The 23,944-nt window shown below is 41.1% G+C and overlaps 1 protein-coding gene across 1 annotated transcript in view; it reads right to left on the bottom strand.

The window, feature by feature from the left end:
* The window catches only part of CPVL (carboxypeptidase vitellogenic like), a 105,164-nt gene that overhangs the window by 16,557 nt on the left and 64,663 nt on the right, over window positions 1-23,944 (bottom strand). Inside the window, 1 exon segment of the mRNA XM_061165456.1 lies at window positions 5,688-5,870. Within this exon segment, the coding sequence (XP_061021439.1) occupies window positions 5,688-5,870 (183 nt within the window).

Raw genomic sequence — 23,944 nt, 5'->3', positions numbered from 1 at the left:
GCCTGGAAAATTCCAGGGACTTTTCACTTTCACTTCACTTTCCTTCTTCTCTGACCTATTTCTGCCCTGAATTTATCCTATTGCTGCCAATTTAAACTTTCCAAAGCTTTGAAAATGTGCTTAATTATCTTCCACGGCAACAAACACTGTATGCTTCCACTTACATGAGATGCTTAGAGCACTCAGATTCATAGAGATGGGGTAGAATGGTGATTGCCAAGGATTGGGGAAGGAGGAATGGGGAGCTGGTGTTGATAATTACAGAGTTTCAGCTTTACAAGCGGAGAAGGAAATGGCATCGCACTTCAGTGTTCTTGCCTGGAGAATCCCAGGGACGGGGGAGCCTAGTGGGCTGCCGTCTATGGGGTCGCACAGAGTCGGACATGACTGAAGTGACTTAGCAGCAGCAGCAGCTTTACAAGAAGAAAAGAGCTGTAGAGATGGATGGTACATAATCATATGTATGCACTTAATACCACTCAACTGTATATTTAAAAATGGTTACGATGGCAAATTTTCAATATATATTTTATCACAATAAAAAAAAAATGGAAAAAAAATTCTTCAATTCCCACCCCTCCTACTGCTTGAAACAATGGAACACTCACCCCTTTGCCCACTATCGAGGCTCCATGATCCCTTTCCAGTGTCTCTCCCAGCTTTCACCCTCCAGGCACCAGAATAAAAACCAGGCTGTGCGCTCCGCCTGTGCCCTGCTCTGTATGCCCCCATTCTGAGGCTCTGCCCACCATGCTTCTCCTCTGCTCATTTTAGCCAATTTCAGGGTTGATTCTTTTACTAACATACAAACTCCCCAGGTAAATCTATAACCCTTCTTAACACTGGATGAGCCTTGTCTCACCACCTACTAAGCACCACCTACCTTTTAAAAAAATCCCTGATACTCTGTCTATAGAAAGGCACATGTATGTAACTCAAGAACTAACACTAGAAGTAAAATACATTCTTTCTCAGGCCTGCTTTAATTATGGCAGATGTGCATGCAGGCTCCAGTTTCAAGCGTACTAGCTTACTGCTGCCAGTCCGTCATTCCAGAGGTGGGTGCCCTTGTGAAATAGAAAACTATTGAGCTGGAAGCCAGGGGACCAGAAATCGAATCTAATTTCAGACATGAAATGGGTATGGGACTTTGGGACAGTCATTTAACCTCCAGGCTTTAGTTTCTCCACCTGGAAAGTGAGATCTAAAATTTGCTCCAGCTGGAAAATGCTACCTACAGGATAGAGAAAATTATTTATTGAATAACCTAAGCTGATACTGATAATGAAAACAAAAATTATGATATCTCAAGTTGCAATCAGGAAAAAGAGACTTGTTGGAAATAATGCAAAATTCATGGTAGAAGAAACTACGCTCACTATGATTGCACAGGAATGAAAACTGACTCATGTCTTCAATTTCTACATGAAAAATAATTATTCTCCATAAAAATATTTTCAGTGAAATAAAGATATAAAAAAATGCTTTTTTCCCCCAGAAAATGTAGCTTCGTGAAGTTTTTTCTAGAAAGCTGTTTTTAAAGAATTCATCAGTGTTATTATTCTGATGAAAATGTTATATTTATAAATGTGGCATCTTGGCATGTTTGGAGTTGATGATTCAATGATGTAAGAACAAAAACATCCTGTATTTCAAAAGCAGTGATTACATCAAAACAGATCATGACCAGCAGCTGAGACATCTGGAGAAAGGCAGAGAAAGACCCCAAAAGGTGCAGCAGGGTGGTCTGACAGTGATGGACATGGATTGTCACCAGCCAAGCAGACAGAGGATTATACCTTTGATCTACGCTGTAATGCTATTGAGTCATACACACACACACACACACATACGCACACTCTCTCTCTCTCTGAAGGCCACCATCTATTCTATAATGCTTGCAAACTGAGCCTCTCTGGACATTAATGAAAAATCTATTTCAGCTCTTTCTTTAAAGATATCTTCCTTGTAGCTCAGATGGTGAAAAATCTGCCTGCAATGCAGAAGACCCAAGTTCGATCCCTGGGGAGGGAAGATCCTCTGGAGAAGGAAATGGCAAACCTACTCCAGTATTCTTGCCTGGAGAATCCCCTGGATAGAGAAGCCTGGCAGGCTACAGCCCATGGGGTTGCAAAGAGTTGGACATGACTGAATGACTAACGTTTTCACTTTAGAAATAACTCAGTTCAAACCTTGTAATTTACAGATGAACAAACTGAGGCTGAAAAAGCCCATTACTTCGCAGATGATGTAACAAGAGAGAGTCTGATTCTTAGAACAGTTCAGATAGAAGCAGCTAGAGCAGGAAAGGGCAGCCCAAAAACTTGTTCTTCATCTGATCTCTGAGAGGTGGAAGGAGCTGTTTGGTTTCTCTAGGCATCCCTTGATGGAGAAATGCTCCCTCATCTCAGTACCTTGCCGCCCTCCTGGGAGAGCCGTCATTCCTCTAAGTGGACATTTTAAGGAACCATTCAGAGACAAGTCTACTTTGGTTTCAATTTTTAAATGAAGAGCTGTGGAGTTTGGCAGAGAGTGAGGTTTCTCTCTTGGCAGACACAGACACACGCTTCTGTTTTGTGTGTCAAATGCATAAAAGCTGTGTCCATGGCTGACGCCCGTTTTTTTCATTATCAGATGCCTGACATTTGAACGGTATCCCTAATCCACAGAGAATGCCTTTGTGAACATCGGAGCTCTTTTCCACCCTTCTTGCCCACCCTCCCCCACCTCCACAAGCCACCCCCAATCCTATGTGGAGGCATTAGGGGAGAGGGGCGCTGCCAGCGTTGTAAAATCACCTACATAAAATGCAGCTCCCTCGCCGTGCGGTAAAACACTTCTATCACAAACATATGTGGGCCTCGCTTCTTTTGTTACCCAGTTTTTGGCAGTCGGAGGAGTGCCATTTCATCTCTTAATGTGTTTTGCATTCACCAGAGGAGTCAGCGGGCTCAGTGTGATATTTGCCACAAGTTTCTGAGTGAAGGTCAACATCCCTCTTCCCACCTCTGAGGCCCAGGCCGCCCTGCAGCCCCAGTCTCATCCCCCAAGCTGGGCATTCCATGCACGGTGCTGAGCAGGACATGTGTGTGATGCCAGGCACCGGAGGCATTCATAATGCTGGTCTGGGGGACATAAGATAGCAGGTGGCTGAGGCGGCCATCAGAGGTTGTGGAGGACATGCTGAGTGTGCCTGGTGGGATTCTCATCATAAAACGGTGCAGCAGATGGGGGCAAAGACATGCCCAGCATTATGCCCTGGCCACTCAGCATGCGTGTTTGCCTTTAATAATCTGAACAATAATATCCCAACTTTCCTCTAAGGGTTGATTTCCTCTAAGGGAAAATATCAAACATTTTCTCTGATCTTGATTTTTACTATTTATGATTTCCTTTTTGTTATATACCTCCTTATAAGTGATCCACAGTGATAATAATACTAGCAAATATTTCTTGTGAGTCAGGGGCTGCTTTAAGTTGCTTAGCTTATTAAGTCCCCTCAATAATCCTATGAGACTACTGTAGACTGAGTGGCTTAAACCACAGAAATTTCTCACAGTTTTGGTGTCTGGGAAGTCCAAGATCAAGGTGCTAGTTGATTGGGTTTCTGGTGAGGGTTCTCTTCCCTGCTTGCAGATAGCTGCAAGCTAACTAAGATGCTGCCAGGGTTCCCTTGCTTCTGGAGACTCTAGGGGAGAATCTGTTTCTTTGTGTTTTCTAGTTTTCCAGAGGCGGCCTGCATGCCTTAGACCATGGTCCTTCCTTCAAATACAGCAGTGCAGCACCTTCAAAACTCTGACTCACCTCTTCCGTCATTCACTTATCAGGATCTTTGTGATTATATTGGGCTGATCTGGATAATCCAGAATAATCTCCCCATCTCCAGGTCAGATGATTAGCAACCTTATTTCCATATGTAGCCTTAATTCCTTCTTTCCACACGATACAACATATTGACAGGTTCCAGAGAGTAAGGGAAAGCTTTCTTTGTGCATATGTGCGCAACAAGCTGAGTGTGACATTCTCTGACCCTGTCTGCATCAAAGCAATGGCTGATTCAGGGGCCAAGAGGTGACAAAACCAAGCATAAAGTGGTAGTTAAGAGACTGGAAACTTGAAAGGAGCTTTGGGAAACAAATATTGGTGTTCGTGCTCTGCCAAAGGGTAGAGCCCCTGGTTAATACCACAAATGTCAATTTAGGGCCATGGAAATAGGCCAGCTAAAATACAGTTTTAAATACACTCAATTCCAGACTTGATAAAGGTACTTGTCTGTATTCTAATTGCCTGACAGAAGCAAAGCAAAATCTCTTTGAAGGTAAATATCATCAGCCAAAAACTCAAACTCTTCATAACTTGACCTGTTTAATGTCTGACATTCAAACTCCTATGCATATCAGGAAAAAGGATCAAATTGCCATAAAAAAGAGTATAAATAAATCTCATGCACATAAAGCTGAACAAAAATACCACACAGGAAAGAGTACAAACTGAATGTGTCCATTTATAAAAATTCAAAAACTTGCAAAAATAATCTAGGCCACAAGAAGTCAGGACAATGGTTACCTTGGAGAGGAGGGGGTAGTGACTGTGGGGCAACAGGCATTGGTTCTATTTTATTTCTTTATCTGGAATTTATTTCTTTATACTGTCACATGTATATGCTCACTTTGTGAAATTTCATTTACCTGTTTTGTGACTTGTTAACTTTTCTATATTATAACTCAATAAGATTTTTTAAAGTACCAAAGCAGAATCAATCTCACATTTCACTGTTAAAATTATGTACAAAATTTTACCTGTGTACAAAGGCATCAGTTAAAATGCAATTTCAGGTGTTGAAATTGTTGATTTTTTCTTTTAAAAAAATTTTTGAATTCAATTCAAAAAACTTAAAAATTTTTAGGGACAAACAGACAAGAAAAATTAAGTCCAGATTATTTTCTGCAACAGAAGAGCATCCACTTGTCCAATATTTTGGAATCTGACTTTAGAGTTAACTATTTATGAAAATGTGTGTGTTAGTCACTCAGTTTTGCCCAACTCTTTGTGACCCAATGGACTGTAGCCCACCAGAATCCTCCTGCAATGTGGGAGACCTGGGTTCGATCCCTGGGTTGGGAAGATCCGCTGGAGGAGGGCATGACAACCTACTCCAGTATTCTTGCCTGGAGAATCCCCATGACAAAGGAGACTGGGGGGCTACAGTCCATGGGGTCGCAAAGAGTCAGACATGACTGAGCAGCTAAGCACACAGACTTTATATTTTTCATTGTCACCTTATCTCTTAAATAATACCTACACCTGTGTCTGTCAACTTTTGTCTTAACATGGAGTATTTGTATTTTAATATGAACTGAGACTATCCTTCTCTGTGGAGAGGAGGGACATGTATTTTGGCTGTTGTACGTCTTTGCTTAAGGTTGACCATGCCTTAATGGGTTTCCAGGCTTTTTTCCCCATAAGTCTAATTCCTCTCGTATATACCCTCTGTTTTATTGCTTGATTTTTTGGCCATGCCAAGTTGCGTGTAGGATCTTAGTTCCCCAAACAAGGATCAAACCTGTGCTCCCTGCAGTGGAAGCATGGAGTCTTAACCACTGGATCACTGAGGAAGTCTCTCGGGCTTCAGTTTCAGTCCCACCATCCCATTTCCACAATCTGCATGCCCAGAAGCATTTTCATACCTGACAGAAGTTATCCACTTGCCGTACATAACCAGCCACTTCAGGATCAGATTTAAGAATCCTCCAAACTTTTTTTTCTGCTTTCTTGTATTTCTGAGATCCCTTCCAGTCCATGGCCATCAAGGAGCGCTCTGTTAGGGAAGCTGCCACAATGACGTCCAGCTGGCCATTGTAGATTAGAACCTGAAACGAAATCAAGCCATGGGCAAATGAAGGATTCAGCAGGGGAAGCCAGTCGTGTGTCTAGGTACTGATAATGCACATGAGACACAAAAGGGGATGTAAGCTCCTCTGATGTACTGCTCAGAGAGGCCAGCCCAGGAACTCAGTAGGGTCATTTTCTTCCAGTTGGTTACAAATACCAACAACCTGAAATAAACTCAATGTTGTCTCAACCATTGCATTCTTCCAAAAGTTTGGTTCTTCATAGGAATCTTCATGTATACCTCTACAAATGCAAAAGCATTTGTGCTGTATTACCCGGCGCTATAGGTTTTACTTGTGGCTATGTGAAGGAAGAAACCCACTCCAGTGTTCTTGCCTGGAGAATCCCACGGACGGGGGAGCCTGGTGGGCTGCCATCTATGGGGTCGCACAGGGTCGGACATGACTGAAGTGACTTAGCAGTAACATGTGAAGGAAGAAGACTGTGATTACATTTCAGTGGAACTAAGGAATACTACACTCTAGGACTTTCATGAAGCCTGCATTTCATTATCCTCACTTTCAGGCCCTGCAGCAGCTGGCAAGCTGGGAATTCTGTCAGCTGATGCTAATCCATATTCCTTTCCCCTCCTACATTTCAGTGGCAACTATAATTTTCTGAGGCAGACAGATAGACGCAGGTGCCTCAAGTCTCTTATTTGTTGGAGGCAGCAGTGTCTGCCATGTCCTTCCAAAGGCCTCCATTCTTAAATATGATAGCCATTTGTCAACAATGAGGAATGTCCTTCAAAATGCCTAGAATACATTTTTAAGCCAAGTTGATGGGTATTGTAGGGGAAACTCTGAGGCAACTCTTTTCTTCCCAAACGTTTTAGTTGCTTGAACAAGAATTCAGATAATACCCAACGCTGTGAAGCTACTGGGGACAGTGTACACTGGTACTACTCTTCAGGAAAGCAACGGTCACTGTTTAATGCAAAGACTTTAAAATGTTGAGACTCTTTGTCCCAGTTAATCCCAGTTTGTGGAATAAGTTCTATGAAAATAAACCCAAAGAAATTGAAAAAAAATTAACCAAATTCATTGAATTTTTATAAAGACAAATTTGAACACAGTCTAAAAGTTCCATATTAGTGAGTAGTTAAATAACCATGGTACAGATGTTATATGGGATATTGCAAAGCCACTTCAACTGTCTCACTAAACCATGAAGCAGTGTGGAAAATACTTATCATATAATATTAAGTATGGAACCTGAATGCTGGGCTTCCCTGGTGGCCCAGTGGTAAAGAATCCACCTGCTAGTGCAGGAGACATGGGTTCAATCCTTGACCCAGGAAGATCCCACATGCTGTGGAGCAGCCGAGCCCATCGACTACGACTATTGAGTCTGTGCCCTAGAGCCCAGGAGCCACAGCTGCTGAAGCTATCAGGCCCCAGAGCCCGTGTTCCCAAACAAGAGAAGCCATCACAGAGAGAAATCTGAGCACTGTAACTAGAAGTGGCCCCCACTTTCCTCAACTAGAGAAAAGCCCAAGCAGCAATAAAGACCCAGCACAGCAAAATAAATACTAAAACAAACACACAAATAGTTTTAAAAGTTAAATGAAAAAAGAAAGCTGAATGCCAAATATATGTCACAATTATTATATATATATCATTGATACTTTATTTACAAATATGGAACAAAACTTTTAAAAAAGGAATCGAGTTGATTAATTTCGCCGGTGGAGATCTGAATAATTTCCCCTTTTGTCTTCTATTCTTCTTAGGCTATTTTTTTGCAATCGTTGATTCTCATGAGGTATTGTCACTCCACCACCAACAAAGAGATTTTCTTCAACTCCATGCTACCTTTCATCCATGTGGAAGCTCTGTTTTGACTCAAGTCAGGACTTCTGGTCGAATCCTCAAATTGGATATAAAATGTTACACTGCATATGTTTCCATCTGTGCTCTCCTGGTACAGGCGTCTTAAAAGGCTTACACATAATTAAAAAGCCCAGGACTTTTACACACTCCAAATCCTTAAGCAGCAGTGGGCCAGGATTCAGCCTGAGATGAAAGGGCCCTGGGCCTCCCCTATAAGAACACAGGGTCTTTCATGTTATTCAGTCACCATCACCACCTCCACTCTCCTATGAAGAACCCCTCCCCTCAAAAAAAAAAAAAAAAAAAAAAAAACCTGATGGATTTAAAGCCTCTTTAAAAAATTCAACTATAGCAATAAAAATTTGCATTGTTTACACAAAGAAATTGCCTCAAAGACCTTGAGTACTTATGGCCCATGCAAAACTCCCACAGCTGCTTTACCAACAATATGGAAACAATTACATATGATCTGTACCAGCAAACAAGGCTTAAATACTTCACCATTCTCGGAAGGGCTGATTATAGCTGATTAATGAATACAATCTTTTATAAAGTAATTCTTCTGCTAGAAATCAATGAAAAGATGCTGCTTAGCACACACACAAGTGTACCTAACCATTTTTGCTCTTTGTCACCATCGTGTGAAGCCTGTACCTTGAGTGTCACTTGCTACCTTACTTTATCAGGGCATTTATTGAAATAGATTTGAATCTTCAGTTTTGAGGGATGATAGCAAAATCCACAGGCTACAGCAAAAACAGAGTGATACGTACACATTTGTTGAACTGAACAGAAACAAAGCCCATTCCTGAGCCGTTTCTGTTGTTCTCCAGACTCATCTTAAATAAGAGTACAAACTCTCCAGAGTAAGGAAGTAAAGGGCCAGACTGCATAATTTTGTGCATGCATGTGATGTGCAGAAGGCCTACTGTGCAGGGCAAATGGAAATTCTTCCTTTGCAAAAAAGCAAGGAAAACATTTTTAACTTCTACAGGGCACATAAGTCAAATATAACAACAACAACAAGAAATCAGACTAATAACGATCAAGCGAAGTGATTTCAGAGCTGACATTTAAGGCTGCCTGAAATTTAAGAATTTCAGAGCTGCCGTTTTTATCTAAATGTCATATTTACTCTCTTCAGCCCCCACAGGAATATCCCAGTTGGGTGCCTCCAGGGCTGGGTGAGTGGGCGAGAGATCCCCAGATCCGGTGACAGTGATCTGAGAAGCCAGGTGGGCGTAGCACAGGGGTGGGTGGTCCTGAAGTCAGAGGGCACGTGTTGACCACCCACATCCTGAGAGCCAGAGAAGTGCTAGGACAAGTCTTAAGCCCCAGCGGGTTGGCCACTGATGAAGGATGTGCACACATTCGCCCACTTCTTCCTGGTGGGTGATCTGCTGTCCCAGTTTGCCCAGGATGGAGGAGTTTCCCAGGATGCAGGGTTTGCAGGCTAAAACTGGGACAGTCTGGGGTAAACCTTCCCATGAGGCTTGCTGGTATTTTAAGCAACAGGGTCTAAAGATTGAGAGGAGGAGACAGAAATGAATGCAGCTTTTAGCTACACTTCCCTAATCAGGAGTGACTCACAAAACAAGGGGCAGGGAAAGCGCTGGTTGAGTAGGTTTCCAGGGACATAGCAGGCAGCACCCCTGAAAAGCCAGTGTCCTCACTTTCCTTTCTGGTCAGCTGTGAGGCCTGAGTGAAAGAGCAGAGCCATTCCTTTTAGAGAATTTTCTTCTCTTTTACTACATGTCTTCCTGGTTAGTTTGTTGAAATTGATGGTGATGCAAAGACATGAAAAAATACTTCTTATTAAAAAACCAATGAAAAACTATGATCCCACTGTTGCTGCTCTATAATTGTGTGTGTATTCTTAGTCGCTCAGTCATGTCCGACTCTTTGCAACCCCGTGGACTGTAGCCCACCAGGCTCCTTTTGTCCATGGGATTCTCCAGGCAAGAATACTGGAGTAGGTTGTCATGTCCTCTTCCAAGGGATCTTCCCAACCCAGTGATCGAACCCAGGTCTCCCACATTGCAGGCAGATTCTTTACTATCTGAGCCACCGGGGAAGCCCATAATTACTCTATGCAGAAGCTCTATAATTACTACATTTTAAAAAGATGCTTCAAACTTGGGAAAAGAAAAAAAAAAAAAACCCAGCAGTTAAGGTAATCAAAGTATGAGTGATTTAACTTGACTCTTTTCTAGGTTTGGAGGGTATATGTGGTTAGGATGCTTCCATAATGAAAAAATTAAAAAACAGAACACAATAACACTAAGAGTTTGGGCACCTCAGTTTGGCAAAAATATGTGTTTTATTGAGGAATAATTTCTGCTGACTCAAGTGTTACCAGATATCAGTTTATTTTTTTCATGACAACTAGGTAAACAGCATAACTTTAGTTCAATCATGCAGTGAAAGTGAAAGTGTTCTTTGCTCAGCTGTGTCCTACTCTTTGTGACCGCATGGATGGTAGCCCACCAGGCCCCTCTGTCCATGGGATTCACCAGGCCAGAATACTGGAGTGGCTTGCCATTCCCTTCTCCAGGGGATCTTCCCAACCCAGGGATCGAACCTGGGTCTCTTGCATTGCAGGCAGATTTTTTATCATCTGAGCCACCAATCAAGAGATGATCTTAAAAACTCATTGCAGGATTCAAACATTTACAAGAGATGGCAATAGGTGATCTGGATGACAAGCATCTCTCTCTTTTTTTTAATAGGAATAGATGATAAAATCATTTTCATTATGTTCATTACTTTTCAAAGTGCTTTCATGTGTATAATGGCTTTATTCTTTTTTTTTTATGTTTTTTTTTTAATGAATCCTGTTTTATTTTTTTTTTTTTCTTTTCTTTTCTTTTTTTTATTAGTTGGAGGCTAATTACTTCACAACATTTCAGTGGGTTTTGTCATACATTGATATGAATCAGCCATGGATTTACACGTATTCCCCATCCCGATCCCCGCTCCCACCTCCCTCTCCACCCGATTCCTCTGGGTCTTCCCAGTGCACCAGGCTGGAGCACTTGTCTCATGCATCCCACCTGGGCTGGTGATTTGTTTCACCATAGATAGTATACATGCTGTTCTTTTGAAATATCCCACCCTCACATTCTCCCACAGAGTTCAAAAGTCTGTTCTGTATTTCTGTGTCTCTTTTTCTGTTTTGCATATAGGGTTATCGTTACCATCTTTCTAAATTCCATATATATGTGTTAGTATGCTGTAATGTTCTTTATCTTTCTGGCTTACTTCACTCTGTATAAGGGGCTCCAGCTTCATCCATCTCATTAGGACTGGTTCAAATGAATTCTTTTTAATGGCTGAGTAATATTCCATGGTGTATAAATTCAACACTCATTTATGATTAAAACTCTCCAAAAAGCAGGAATAGAAGGAACATACCTCAACATAATAAAAGCTATTTATGACAAACCCACAGCAAGCATCACCCTCAATGGTGAAAAATTGAAAGCATTTCCCCTGAAATCAGGAACAAGACAAGGGTGCCCACTCTCACCACTACTATTCAACATAGTGTTGGAAGTTTTGGCCACAGCAATCAGAGCAGAAAAAGAAGTAAAAGGAATCCAGATAGGAAAAGAAGAAGTGAAACTCTCACTGTTTGCAGATGACATGATCCTCCACATAGAAAACCCTAAAGACTAGAGCTAATCAATGAATATAGTAAAGTTGCAGGATATAAAATTAACACACAGAAATCCCTTGCATTCCTATATACTAACAATGAAAAAACAGAAAGAGAAATTAAGGAAACAATACCATTCACCATTGCAACAAAAAGAATAAAATACTTAGGAGTATATCTACCTAAAGAAACAAAAGACCTATACACAGAAAACTATAAAACACTGATGAAAGAAATCAAAGAGGACACAAACAGATGGAGAAACATACCGTGTTCATGGATTGGAAGAATCAATATTGTCAAAATGGCTATTCTACCCAAAGCAATCTATAGATTCAATGCAATCCCTATCAAGCTACCAACGGTATTTTTCACAGAACTAGACCAAAGAATTTCACAATTTGTATGGAAATACAAAAAACCTCGAATAGCCAAAGTAATCTTGAGAAAGAAGAATGGAACTGGAGGAATCAACCTGCCTGACTTCAGACTCTACTACAAAGCCACAGTCATCAAGACAGTATGGTACTGGCACAAAGACAGAAATATAGATCAATGGAACAGAATAGAAAGCCCAGAGATAAATCCACGAACCTATGGACACCTTATCTTTGACAAAGGAGGCAAGGATATACAATGGAAAAAAGACAACCTCTTTAACAAGTGGTACTGGGAAAACTGGTCAACCACTTGTAAAAGAATGAAACTAGAACACTTTCTAACACCATACACAAAAATAAACTCAAAATGGATTAAAGATCTAAATGTAAGACCAGAAACTATAAAACTCCTAGAGGAGAACATAGGCAAAACACTCTCCGACATAAATCACAGCAAGATCCTCTATGACCCACCTCCCAGAATATTGGAAATAAAAGCAAAACTAAACAAATGGGACCTAATGAAACTTAAAAGCTTTTGCACTACAAAGGAAACTATAAGTAAGGTGAAAAGACAGCCCTCAGATTGGGAGAAAATAATAGCAAATGAAGAAACAGACAAAGGATTAATCTCAAAAATATACAAGCAACTCCTGCAGCTCAATTCCAGAAAAATAAATGACCCAATCAAAAAATGGGCCAAAGAACTAAACAGACATTTCTCCAAAGAAGACATACAGATGGCTAACAAACACATGAAAAGATGCTCAACATCACTCATTATTAGAGAAATGCAAATCAAAACCACAATGAGGTACCATTACACGCCAGTCAGGATGGCTGCTATCCAAAAGTCTACAAGCAATAAATGCTGGAGAGGGTGTGGAGAAAAGGGAACCCTATTACACTGTTGGTGGGAATGCAAACTAGTACAGTCGCTATGGAAAACAGTGTGGAGATTTCTTAAAAAACTGGAAATAGAACTGCCATATGACCCAGCAATCCCACTTCTGGGCATACACACTGAGGAAACCAGATCTGAAAGAGACACGTGCACCCCAATGTTCATCGCAGCACTGTTTATAATAGCCAGGACATGGAAGCAACCTAGATGCCCATCAGCAGATGAATGGATAAGGAAGCTGTGGTACATATACACAATGGCTTTATTCTTATCCAGCTTCACAAGGTGGGGGTGAGAAGTATTACAAGGCCCACCTCCACTTTACCATAAAGTGGAGGTCTCACTTTACTGGGACACAGCGAGGTGCCAGAAAGCATCCTAGATCCCCATCTTCCAAATTTCTTTCTCGAACACCATAAGACAGGAACTAAATTCCTGCAAACTGACAAGCATTTACTGACTCCCCACAGATCTGTGTCTAGTGCTACTCAAGCTGTAGAAAAGTCAGTGGGGGAGGAGACATAGTTCACAGGTCCAGCTTAGAAACAATCTCAAGCCTGTTTGTCCAATACCTCTCTGTAACTTTGGCTCTATGAACCAGGATGTGTGCAAGGACATTACTCAGCTGCTGACAGACACTTCACTTCTGTTGCAGGGAGTGGCCGTGATTAAGCAGCTATGGAAGAACCTCGGCTTGTGGAGAATGGAGCGCTCCTAGCCACTGGTCCACCCACAGCTCTTGCATAGTGCCAATACCCCGTAGGACGTACCAACACTTACAGGGTATAGTCAACTGCATTCTTTAAAGGATTCTGTGATGCTGTATAGTGACTGTCTGCCATTTTGGCTTGCTTAGGTCCACTCGCCTGTCTCCTGGTAACTGTACTGCCTTTCCCTCAAGCGAGGCTAGTCAAGGCTGTCAATCAGCGTCCTTCCTCCTCCACGCAAGGGATGAGCATGTGCCCTAAGCTAGGACCCTCAAATGCTCTTTCCCTAGACTTTGGATTGTCAGTAGTGACACAAGGGTCCCTGATGAGTCTGTCCATTAATTTTGCTACCCTGATTCCCAGAATTTTCCCTGGCCCCTATCTTTCCTCATGCCAGTTCTTTGGTTTGTCCATGAATTCTGTGACATATCCTGTCTTCTGATCAGTTCCTTTTGTGCTTCAAGTAACCAGAGTTGCTGCTGTTGCTAAAAGCATGAAATCCAAACTCACACATCACTGGACCCGTGCCTCACACGCCACAGCATGAAGTGGCTGGGAGTCCCTGGACACACGGCTCACCCTCAGCAAGCCATGGTCCCCTTTTCTGGACGTGCAGATGTAAGACATACGTCTTACTGCAGTGAGAATTAGTGAGAAAACGTGAGCAGGGTTCTAAGCACAGCACAGGACACAAATTGGGGGAGTTAGGTAAATAGAGTCTTCCTCCTTTGCAACTAGGTTGATAATGTGATAATGACTTGGAAGACTGACTCAAAGAAATACTTCTAAAACAAACCTTCAGAGTATTCAGATGGTCTTTCTGTGTCAAATACTTGGTTGCCAATTTCACTCTTTCTGACAAAGGCCGACAGTAGGAGGGAACCCAGCCAGGGTAAACCTGAACTCTACGAACTCAAATACATGAAATAACATGCCTTTCAGGACTAATTTTACACACATTGGGCATGGTGTCTCGGCAGTCTTTTCTTGATAGTCAGAGCCATAAGTCTATAAATTACCCTTTGAAAAGAATCCTTAATTTTGTAGCATGGGATTCAAGATCCCAAGGAATTCCCCCATACTTAAAAATGCTAGAAAAGTATGGTTAAGAATATAGCTTTTAATGGGACATTTTGGCATAATATTAATAGTAGAATGCTCTCATTCTTCTCATGAGGCTGCAGGAACTGTGCTAAGCATTTTACATCCGTGATTTCACAATATCCCTCAAAGGCAGGTCTTATTTTTTCATTTTAGGAACAAAGGGACAGAGGTGTAGGGAAGTGAGCCAACTGGTGACATGGATTCAAGTTCAGATCTGCCTAAACCCAAACTGTGTGCTCCCAACCCTTCTTCCACACTGCCTTAGTCACTACCACCACCCCCTGCTCAGAGGACACGGAACAGGTAGTCTGTTATTTATTTGTAATTACACATGCAAGGAGCACACTTAAATGTAAGCATGACTCTTTGGAATGAAGGATACATGTTTAGAATTACGAGCACAGGCCCTGTGGCTGGGTATGAACTGAGCTCTGCCACTTACTAGCAAGATTATCTTGATATTAAGTTACTTAGCCTGTCTAGAGCTCAGTTTCCTCCTTTGTAAAATGGATAGAAGAGAAACATCTATGAGGGAAGGTCATTGGGAGAATGACATAACATAATGCATGTAAAGCTCTCCATATCCCAGGCAGATAGTAAGTGTTCAGTTAATGCTGGCTGTTATTATTATCATCACATTAGAAAAATTCAACATAGCTATTCAAATAGCTTCATTATTTCCAAGTGAGATGTTGCCTGTGAATTATAATTGTGATTTAGGATGTAAGTAAGAGTTAGAATAACTCTTAGGATGTGGGAGTTCTAACATAACTGCACGAAATCATCAATTTGATGAAACAAACATCAGGGGCTTATAAAAGTTATTAGGACACCTGCAGAAAGGAGCCTTGAGCTCCAGACCTGGCTCAGCTTCCCAAAGCCTGGGCTACTGATGTCATCTATCCATTCTAAGCCTTAGTTTTTTTCTTCTGTGAAATGGAATATCCTAGTTCTTGGGAGGACCAAATGTGATACAAGTTGTAAAAATATTCTGTAACCTGAAAAGCAAGGCTTCATTCATGTTTTTACTTTATATCAAGAATAATCTGAAAAATAAACTTTCATAGTGGAGTGCAAAAGTTTTAAATTAGCTGCCAGGGGCCTACATTTAGCTTGCATATATATTCATCTAGTCCCCAGGGTAGTGGTGTTGTTTTTGTAATTAGATGCTGGCATTTAAATACTAGGAGACCGGACCACACTGGCCCATATTTCCACCGGGCTACTAGGGGCAAAGATTGGGCAGTAGTTGTCCCCCTAAGACACAGTCCTCCCCCTTCCCGAGTGTCTTCCTCCACCCCCAACAGAGGCACAAGAGCAGCTGTCATTTATTCAATGCTTATGTTATTGTTGTTCTTAGAAGAGAAAAAAATATTCCTCTGTATCCATGTCTCTGTCATGGATAGAAAAGAAAGATCAGTATATCTCAGTCCAACACTACTCATTTATTTTATTTCCTTCCTGGATCCATAGGCAGCTAAGTCTCATTTCCACCTGAAATGGAAGAGAAGCGGCCTTTTGTCTGAGTGAGAGAAAGGAGTATGCGCTCACTTATACATGGCAAGTATTTGCTTAATCTGCTCTCATGAAATTTCTATTTAGCCTGGTGGCTCAACTGGCAAAGAATCCGCATGCAATGTGAGAGACCTGGGTCGATCCCTGGGTTGAGAAGATCCCCTGGAGAAGGGAACAGCTACCCACTCCAGTATTCTCGCCTGGAGAATTCCATGGGCTGTGTAGTCTAAGGGGTAGTAAAGAATCAGACATGACTGAGCGCTTGACTTTCACTTTCACTTTCATATGAAGAGCCAAAGGATTGGGCACCAAAGAATAGACATGAAAAGATGTGCCCTCTGTCCTCCTAATAACCCTAGATTTTAAAAAACTTTTCAAAAGAGTAAATAATCAGAGGAAGAAAAGCAGGTTTACTCTTTCATTCTCTAAGCTTTCCTTAAAAAGAGGGGTTTAAAAAAGTCAAATTTCACTTTACTCTTTCTCAAATCTACTCATTTTAACATTCCAAAGCATAAACTTTTCAGGCTCTGCATGTACATAAGTCAGTAGTTTCTTCATAATTTAACTTTTCTTAGCGAGAAAACCTCCCTCTAGGAAAAATCCAGAGAACACAATCAGATGACGATTAATCCTTATTTTACATGGTAAATGCTTCTGAAGGATAAATATTTTCCAGGCAGATATAAAACAACCAACTGTGTCAAATATAGATATCTACAGACCAGTTTACTTGCTGACTCATCTAAAAACTCAGCCTCTAAACTCAGATTTTGACTTTGAGTTACATTGGCGGGTGGGGCACATGACACTCAAAGGAGAAAAAAGATACCTGTGCTTTTAATGGTTCCTACACAACCAAACCTGGAGGAGGCAATGGCAACCCACTCCAGGACTCTTGCCTAGAGAATCCCTTGGACAGAGGAGGCTGGCGGGCTACAGTCCATGGGGTCGCACAGAGTCGGACACGGCTGAAGCAACTTAGCACGCATATAACCAAACACTTGAAAGAAGGGGTTTGGGGCAGAAATGTATATAAATATGCATTTTGTTATATTTTCACTGTCACCTATATTAAAGTTTAAGATTGAAAATAAATCACACAAGGGCCAATTTCTGATCTAAACTTTAACCGTTTTTAAAAATCCAAACTGAAACACACGTATTGATGACAGACCATGCAAAGCATTTCTCTTTATTTCCCCAATTACTCCTCTACTTATTTGGAAAACCACAGAAATGCCACAGGAGGAGGCTTCAGTCTCTTAGTACAACAGGAAAGCAAACTGAGCTTTTGCAAGAAGGCTGGATTTTTGTTGTTGCATTTTTAGACGAAAGATTTATGCTTATATTTTGGCCCATTTACAATCCACCATAATACTTTGCAGACAAAGTTATGCTCTTTTTCCAATGATCCAGTGACCTTAATCTCTAACATTTTGTGGTTTCCTGTTTGGGGAAATGATTGAACAGCAGCCTAAGCTATTCCAAACTGCACAGCATTCCCAGTTGGCTGCTATCTGTCTTAGTTTTGAATGTTCTCCTGTTCACTAATATAAAAAAAAGAAAAATTAAAAAAAAAATAAACTTTCCTTACAGATGCTAAATCAATGAAACTCCTACAAAGCAGCCCTCCACACTTCCTCTTCTGGCTGCTTTACTTATCATTCTTCTATTACAAATCCCAACATAGCCAGGAGTTCTTTCTGCCTGGAGCAATTAGCATGACCCACCTACAGTAACTTTCTCCTGAATAGCTGAGAATTAATTTCACTAATATCCAACTCAACCCAGGGCAATTCCCAAGGGTTTCTCAAAAGCTCGGCTGCAAAAGAAAAACAATCTCAGCTATGGAGTATAATGTTTAGCAATGTTCCCCACTGGAGGCCGACTTGTTATCCTTCCAGGGACAACGCCTGGGCTCCAGTCGCCCATTGTTCGCAGTTTTGGGCCTCCTGGTTCCTGGTGACTTCGCAGAGATATAGTGCTGTAATACTCAGGAAGCCAGAGTCTCCAGGGCCCGCCTGGAGGAGACTTGACAGAAAAATAATGCAACCATTGAATGAAACAGTAGTCACTCCTGCAACCAAGTCGTTCTTCAAATGAGACAAATTTGGCTTCCAAGTTTAAGGAAGACAAAGAAAGAAAGAGAGAGAGAAAATGAACTTGGAATAAACACCCTTAGAGTGTTCCTGCCATTCTCCTACTAGTTGGTTTTGCCAAGATGAGTGAAGAATAATGAAAGTGGGGCAGGGAGCTTGAGTGAGTGTCCAGTGATAACACAAATAAAATGTCTTTCTGTCAAAGAAAGTTATTTCTGCTTTCTTGCAACTTTTGGTGGTGTTGTTTAGTTGCTAAGTTGTGTCAGGCTTTGTGACCCCATGGACTGCAGCCCATCAGGCTTCCCAGTCCTTCACTATCTCCCGAAGTTTGCTCAAACTCATGTTCATTGAGTCAGTGATGCTTTCCAACCATCTCATCCTCTGTCACCCCCTTCTCCTCCTGCCCTCAATCATGTCCAGCATCACGATCTTTTCTAGTGAGTTGGCTCTTCACATTAGGTGGCCAAAGTATTGGAGTTTTAGCTTCAGCATCAGCTCCTTGGATGAATATTCAGGATTTATTTCCTTTAGGATTGACAGGTTTGATCTCCTTGCAGTCCAAAGGATTCTCAGCAGTCTTCTCCAGCACCACAATTCAAAAGTATCAGTTCTCTGGTGCTCAGCCTTCTTTATGGTCCAATTCTCACATCCGTACACGACTACTGGAAAAACCAGTAGTTTTGACTATATGGACTTTTGTTGGCAAAGTGATGTCTCTGCTTTTTAACGTGCTTTCTAGGTTGTCATAGCTTGCCTTCCAAGGAGCAAGTATCTTTTAATTTCATGTAACTTAACTTGAAATGAAATTAACTTGCAACTTCACTATAAATAATTTAGTTGCTTTTAGAATGGAACATAAGTAAAGCCAACTTGAAAATAATCCACCAAGCCATCACTCCAATCCCAGGATCTGAGAAAAGTGTTTAATTACCCAGAACATCACACTTAAAATGACCTTTAATGATGTCCAGAATATTTTTGTCTCATTTGAAGAGTCCTGGGGGCCCACTCTAGGGGGCCCTTTGCTCAGCTTCTTGTTTCAGGGTCTGTTCTCATACCCCTTTCGGATCCCCTCACCTCTGACATCACCTCTCACTTATTGTTATTGGTTGTGTTGTGCTCAGTCGTGTCCGATTCTGTGTGACCCCATGGACTGTAGCCCACCAGGCTCCTCTGTCCATGGAATTTTCCTGGCAAGAACACTGGAGTGGGTTGCCATTTCCTCTTCCAGGGGATCTTCCTGACCCAGGGATTGAATCTGTGTCTCCGGCATTGGCAGGCGGAAGCACTTTTAGTTCCAGCAGAAATAGACAGGAGCTGCAGGAAAACCTCTTGCCATCAGTCCCCCTGCCAGCTCCCTGTTCCCTGACATTATCATTATCACTCAATGTGGACTGCTGAGATGCTGAAGAAACAGATGTGAACATGCAGAGTGAACAGAGCACAAGGTGAGGAAAATCAAGACAAAGGCAGTCAAGGGCTCCTGCTCAGAGCAATTCTATTGAAAGCGTGGTTGAAGGTTCTTCTGGCTTTCATTCAGTCATTCATTCCGCACAGGAATGCTGTGCTGAAGCACTGTTTACCTGGTGACAACATTAGAAGCTGCTCACACTCACAATAAGCAAGCAGATGGCATAGGCTGCCCCATGGCGAGGGCATGGTTAGATCACTTCTACAATGCAGGCCAGGCAAATTCAGTGGTGAAAAGCCCATGGGAAAAGCCCTAGAGGCTGTGATTGCAGCTTCCTCAGGTGGTGGGAAGTATGCAAATACTGCTTTCCCTACTGGACCAAAAGGCCAAGGCCAACAGCCATTGAATTAAGTTACTCACATTTACAGGGAAGGAAAAGAAACAGCAGTCAAAGAGTACTGCACCTGGAGTCAGATTTTGTGGCAAATGGACTTAAATGATGATGACTATGATTAGAAAAACCAAATCCCAAACCCAAATCCTGGCTTTGCACTCTGGCTGTATCACATCTAATGTGAGTATCACAGAGATAAATAAGTGCCCCCGTGCCAATCCATCTATTAAACATAAACAATGTTTACTTTTAAATTTCCTTAAAGAATATTAATGTACACCTTTCCCTCCCATGACCCAGGCTATGGTGGTGGGCACACACTGCTTTGAAGACCACTGGTGTCCAGTGGTCCAATCGTTTAGAATGTGTTATCACTATGCATCTTCTGTTTTCCTAAGACACAAGGAATAAAGACCGAGAAGCTACTGCAGCATGGTGACATCTATTGCATAAGAAGGAGTCCTCACTGTACCCAGAAAGCAATACTCCTGTCACTCTTTCCATATTCATCTTTTCAAAGTAAAGTCAACTGATGTAATTGCTTGTGTTTCATAACAACTGAACTTCACAGCAACTGGATTTAAATGGGCATTTCTAAACTTGCTGATTTTTAGGTCCTTGGAATCTACATAACAAACGGTATCAGTATTTAATATCTTTCTTCTTTTACCACCCTCACTCTGCTGTATTTAGATGGCTCAAGATTAAATTCCACTTTTATGTTGCCATAAATCACAAATGTACCTTCTAATGTTTTCAGCATGAGGTGCCTTTGAATGACAACAAAATAAAGCCTTGGCAAAATTATAAGTGTATTAAAAAGCAGAGACATCGCTTTGCTGACAAAGATCCATATAGTCAAAGCGATGGTTTTTCCAGTAGTCATGTACGGATGTGACCATAAAGAAGTTGGACCATAAAGAAGGCTGAGCACTGAAGAACTGATGCCTTTGAATTATGGTGCTGGAGAACTCTTGAGAGCCCCTTGGACTGCAGAGAGATCAAACCAGTCAATCCTAAAGGAAATCATCCAGGAATATTCATTGGAGGATATTCTGGCCACCTGATGCAAAGAGCTGACTCACTGGAAAATACCTTGATGCTGGGAAAGATTGAGGGCAGGAGGAGAAGGGGGCGACAGAGGATGAGACAGTTGGATGGCATCACTGACTCAATGGACATGAGTTTGAGCAAACTCTGGGAGATGGTGAAGGACAGGGAAACTTGGCATGCTACAGTCCATGGGGTTACAAAGAGTGAGACACGACTCAGTGAATGAACAACAACAAAATGATGACATGCTCACCAAGCAAATCAATTTAAAATATGCCAATTCACACAGTAGAATATATTATCAAATGTCTTAAAAAAATAAGAGTAAATAAAATATGCTGGTTGTCATTTGCATATTTCATCCCAACGTTAATTTAAAGGACAAACAAGAAAAGGTGTTTGGCACTAGCATGGCAATTTGGGATGAAATCAAAGTCTGTTTAATAATTTGTGGGTAATAAAAGAAAAAATAATTTATGGGTATTCTTTTCCCCTTTATTCACTGAAATGCTTAAAAATCAAAGAGGCCTAGAAGAAGCATGCCTCATTAAATAAAAAAAGTTAATGCTACTCTTGACTTGAATTATAACTAAAATAAGTGAAAGTAATTTGCAAGGAACTCTGCAGTAAAACTGATTTTCAAATGCACACTTTTTATTTGCCTGCCAAGTGATCACTCCTTATCGATAGTATGAATACATAAAGCAAATGTCTCAGGATTAGCTTCCCTATCCTCTGCTATGCTTCTCTAAGAATTATTCCCTCCTCACAGAAGTCTTTCACAGAATGGTACTGGCATTCTCCTAAGGTCTTCAAAGGGTTTGGAAGAAAAGTGATCACATCAGATAATGGTCATCATAGTTTGACAAAAGCTCAGAGTCCAATTTAGCTGCTGAAGAATCAGGCCCGTTTAAGTGTTAAATTTTTATTGGTATGCTAGACATTTATCAAATCTAGTTTCCTGGCAATATTACCATAGACATTTTGCCATCAGAAAATGTTATTAAGGAAAATGCCACAAGCAGTTAGAATGACTGCTAAAATGAGTTAGATTACTAGGAATATTTACCTTTCAAAGTCCTGAGTCACATCCATTAACCAGGAATTGCCCATTTCTAAACGAAGATCTTTTGATAGCCTAGGATAAGTAAATAAAACTCTAACGACCTGGGTGTTAAGATTTCAGTCTGGTGGTAAAGCTGAGAAACACTAAGATTCTGAATTCTGAAGATGCAATTAGTTGAAACTTAATGAGCTGCAGAATGATAAGTGACAGGGAAATGTAACTTTATATTTACAATTTCCTGACTAGATGAACTTTTAAACACAGCAAACTAAGCCTTACCCAAGGGCAATTTAACCTTTAAAAGCAAAAGCATATGGAGGTATTGGCCTTTGGAGATGGTCCTTCTTAAAACTGCAGTGGCCTTGCAGACAATTTAGCAACAACGGCAACCTCAATCCAAGGGCAATGTTTTGCTTTGGATACAAATGACCTCTATGCATATAGCTGTAGCTCCAGTTTTTTTGAAATAATAGTTTCATACAGGAAAAATACCACACAGTCTCACGCATAATCACATTCTCCCTCTCTTTCTCATGTATTCTTTAGTCTTTGAAAGTAAAGCCCATATATCTTTACGCTGGCAAGAACTGTAGCCAAACAGAAAAAAGGAGGTTGAAAACATATTCAGAATCTTTAGCAAGAATCTCCATAAGAAAAACGTGTGACCTCTTTATCAGAAAGTACTAAGGAGGACCAGGGGACTTCTACAAAGAGCAAGGGAGTTAAAAACAATGGCTTTTATAGGATATAGACTATGTTTCCTAGATGTTAGAGATGCCCTAATCTATCTATCTATCCACCTAGCTATCCATTCCCCATTGCATTTGCTTACTTTGAAAATCAGGATACAACTTACTTACAATCAATGTATAAATGAGAATTACTCCCAAAGCATAAGGAATTTGGGGGGAATGTGACAAAAATGTTCTAAAATTAAATAGTGATGGTGGGTGCAAAAATTTGTGAATATTTAAAAAACTACAAATTTGAATTCTGTAGTATGTGAAATATATTTTCAATAAAGTTAAAGAAATAGTATAAAGAAGTCCTGCAGATTCTTTATGTAGCCTTCAAAATATTAACATTTTAAATAACCATCATATAATCATCAAAACTAGAAAATTAACACTGATATAATACTATTTTCTTGCTACAAATCTTATTTTAAAAACTTTCAGTTGTTCCTTAATATACTTTTTTCTGGTCCTGGATGCAATAAAAAGCACATGTTATATATATACAGTTGTAAAGTCTCCTTCATCCCTCAGTCTTTGTGTGTGTATGTTTCTTTCATAACCTTTTGACAAGCACTAGCCAGTTATTTTGTGGCTAAATTTGTCCCCTGATTTGAGTCTGTCTGCTGTTGTCTCATGATCAAATTCATGCTATGCATTCTTTTTAAAAATGTTTATTTATCTATTTATGGTTGTGCTGGGTCTTTGTTGCTGTGAGCAGCCTTTGTCTAGTTGAGGTGAGAGGAGGCTACTCTCCGATCGCGGTGCTCGGGCTTCTCATTGGGGTGGCTTCTCTTGTTGTGGAGCACATGCTTTAGGCAAACGGGCTTCAGTAGCTGTGGCAGGTGAGCTTAGTCGTTGTAGCCACCAGGGTTTATCACGCGGCCTCAGTAGTTGTGGTACACAGGCTTAGTTTCTCCATGGCATGTGGAATCTTCCCTGACTGGGAATCGAACCCGTGTCTCCTGCATTAACAGGTGGATTCTTAACCACTGGACCACCAGGGAACTGTCCTGCTATAAGCTTTTGGCAACACACATTAGCATTGTTGTGTCCTCAGTACAACACATCAGGAGATTTGTCCCATTATGAGGAATTCCCAGGTGGCTCAGTAGTAAAGAATCTGCCTGCCAATGCAGAAGACTCAGGTTCAACCCCTGGGTCAAGAAGATGAAATGGAGTCAAGAAGATGAAA

This window comes from Dama dama, chromosome 18, assembly GCF_033118175.1.
Source record: "Dama dama isolate Ldn47 chromosome 18, ASM3311817v1, whole genome shotgun sequence".
NCBI lineage: Eukaryota > Metazoa > Chordata > Mammalia > Artiodactyla > Cervidae > Dama > Dama dama.
The sequence above is the reverse complement of the archived record's forward strand: the minus strand, read 5'-3'. Positions and strand labels throughout refer to the sequence as shown.